At 45.2% G+C, this 2702-nt stretch overlaps 1 protein-coding gene across 4 annotated transcripts in view; it reads left to right on the top strand.

Moving 5' to 3' along the window:
* Nucleotides 1-2702, top strand: part of DTNB (dystrobrevin beta) — a 217076-nt gene that overhangs the window by 209446 nt on the left and 4928 nt on the right. For 3 of the 4 annotated variants that reach the window (XM_085311723.1, XM_085311722.1, XM_085311720.1), the window contains one exon: nt 24-77. In XM_085311723.1, coding sequence (XP_085167849.1) covers nt 24-77 — 54 coding nt within the window. The remainder of the gene's footprint in view (nt 1-23; nt 78-2702) is intronic. The other variant, XM_085311721.1, reaches the window with a different exon arrangement.

Raw genomic sequence — 2702 nt, 5'->3', positions numbered from 1 at the left:
TTTTTTTTTTTTTTTTTTTGAAGCAGAGGAAGAAGATGAAGAAGAAACAGAAAAAATGCAGAATGGGAAGGACCGAGGTAAAAGGACAAATTATGGTCTCTGAACTGTAAGGCGTTTTCTGGTTTGTTCCCCTGTAAGAGATCCGTTTGCGTTCACAAGCTCTCCATTGACAGTCCCAAGAGAGGGCTGTTAGTGCGAGTGATTCCAGGTTGAGGCAGCCTAACGTTACTGCTGTTACTGTTACGCCACCTGCAGACACTCAACAGGTTTGGCTTTCTGCTCCCGTCCTTGCCATGTTTCAGGCTTGCTCTCTCCACATCTGCCATGGTTGCAATGACGTCATTGCAACAGTTTCTACAGCCTGTGTGTTGAGATGTAGCGGATGGGTTTTGTTTAACAAAGGCCGTGCACAGATACTTGGAATGTGTTACCAGAGGAGGAGTTTGAGTGCTGCAAGAAATCCAGTCCAAACGAACGGAGTTAGATACTAGAAAAAACAAAGTGTAGGCTGGTGCCAGTAGAGTCACTAAACAGCTGTCACCTGATGAACCACTGCCTTGTGTGACCGTGGGCYGAACACAAAGACTTGATTGGACAGAAGTTCAAAATTACCCTGTCACTGCTAATCCTGTGTAGGCAATGTGATCAGCTAAACGGGCTTTCGCAGGAGGTCTCTTTCATCTCCGATATCCCTGGATTTCGGGGCTGGATACTAATCCTCCGCAGACCACTTCTTTCTTTGGTGTGAATGAATAAACAACATGTGCTAGCATAGTTACAGCGCTGGAAGTGCTCGTCACAGGCGTGGAGCGTAGCCCTCAGATTGGCAAACAACTGTGCACTGTATGCYTGAGCTAGAAGGGTCCGTAGGAGTCTTGCTCATGTCACACTCCGTGAGCCCAAGGCACCTGCGTCCCGGTGTTCCCCGTGACAAAAGACCTTGCCCAACCTAAAGAGGAGAGCAAAATCCGTAACGATCCCTGTCAGTCTACGCTGGGGAGAAGATTCCCTCCTGACCCCAAATCTGGCAGTCAGTTTGTTGCTGAGATTGAGAGAGCCACCACTGAGCCCCAGGAGTACTCTCATCGAAAGACGACCTTAGCAGACAGTGATAGGGGCTGCTGGGCTACCTCATCTTTCATTTTTTAAGTAAGTGAAAGRAACCTATTACGTAAGCTACTCTTGATAGCTTCCATGCAGATTTGTCCAAATACCACATTTCTTTTAGTCAGGAAAGTAAATCATTAAATGTTTTAGCTCAGTCTTTATTCTAGACATGACTCTCATTTGCTTAGAGATCTCCACTTTTATTTTATACRTTTTAAACCAAAGCTGGAAAAGGAGACTTGGAAAGGGACAAATTAGCCAAAGCATTTGTCTTACTTGGGCCAGATCTGATTTCAGCATAGGCAAATTTGAACTTTTTATYCTTTTTTTGTTCTATGCACATTTTTCTTCTGGCTAACATGAAGGAAAGGGGCTCGCATTCCATACTAAAAAAGCTTGTTTTCCAAAGCTTTCCTGTCCAGTAAGTTCTGTGAAGCATTCAGGTGTTTGGGACTGCTCTGCTTCCTGATGGTTTTTCCATCAGTGTTAGAAATGATAAGATTATATGAGAAGAGCAATAAGTTTGACCTCAACTAAAACAACTGTTTTCAAAGCAGTATCACGTTGGATTTAAATCACAGAATTCTCTTTCTCCTGGAACATTCCTCTTATGTTAAATAGTTTAGATTCTTAGTAGATGACGCTTCGGCTTTTTCCAAATGTATACTGTATCCCACATGAGAAATAGGGAAAGGGGGAGTTCGAGGAGCTGAAATATGATGTATGCTAGGAGACACCCAGTAAGACAAATTCTGCTCTGTTACTCATTGCAACAGCCTTGGAATCAGTGGCAATGGAGATGTGTAACCAAAAGCAGAACTTGCCCCAGTAGCTTTCGTGTGGAATGTAAATATTGTCACTGCCAAAGATTAAGTGATTTTTTAACRCCACAAAGTTAGTTAGATGAAAATCTAGCAGAAAAATCAAAGAATGATCAATATGTAAGCTACAGTCCTCCTGTAGGGTTCAGGCTCCTGAGAACATTGTGAAAATGCTGGAAGCTCCTCTAGAAACCAAAGCACGAGTGGAGATGAGGAATCRGTCTCTGGGTTCAGCGTCACGCTATGCCCCGGCCTGATGACACAACCCTGATGAACGCTCTCGCACTCTGGCCCGTATTACTGCTGGCACCTGCAGCAGGAGCACAGCAGGTGCCACCGATGCTGCAGCAGCGCAGGTCTGCGTGTTTTGGGCAGCCGTGCTAAGTGCTCATGACGAGCTCTAGCCGGCCTGAGGTTATTCGTTGTGCCGTGACTGCATTTGTGTCCCAATCTCAGAAAGGCTCTCCCTTGCTGCGGTGTAAGCCTGTTGCTTCTGCCCCTTTCCAGAATGGATGTGAGGAGCAATTAAGTCCTTTCTGTTAAAATATCAGCCCCATCTTTCTCACTGCTTTTCTCAATGTGATACTGGTATAGCTACTGCCCCCACCATGCTAGAAGTTGCTGACCTGCTTTTACACCACCCTTCATGTAGCCTGTACGCTTCAAAGCTTCTGCATTGGYGTGAAGAACAAGACAGAGGCAGGTCCTCCCAGAGACTTCCCCGTATGATGGGTTTCTTAAGGACAGCAGTATTTCATAGAATCATAGAATCAG

Source organism: Rhea americana, unplaced genomic scaffold (assembly GCF_003343005.1).
Source record: "Rhea americana isolate MKP2758 unplaced genomic scaffold, rheAme1 scaffold_348, whole genome shotgun sequence".
Lineage (NCBI taxonomy): Eukaryota > Metazoa > Chordata > Aves > Rheiformes > Rheidae > Rhea > Rhea americana.
The sequence above is the reverse complement of the archived record's forward strand: the minus strand, read 5'-3'. Positions and strand labels throughout refer to the sequence as shown.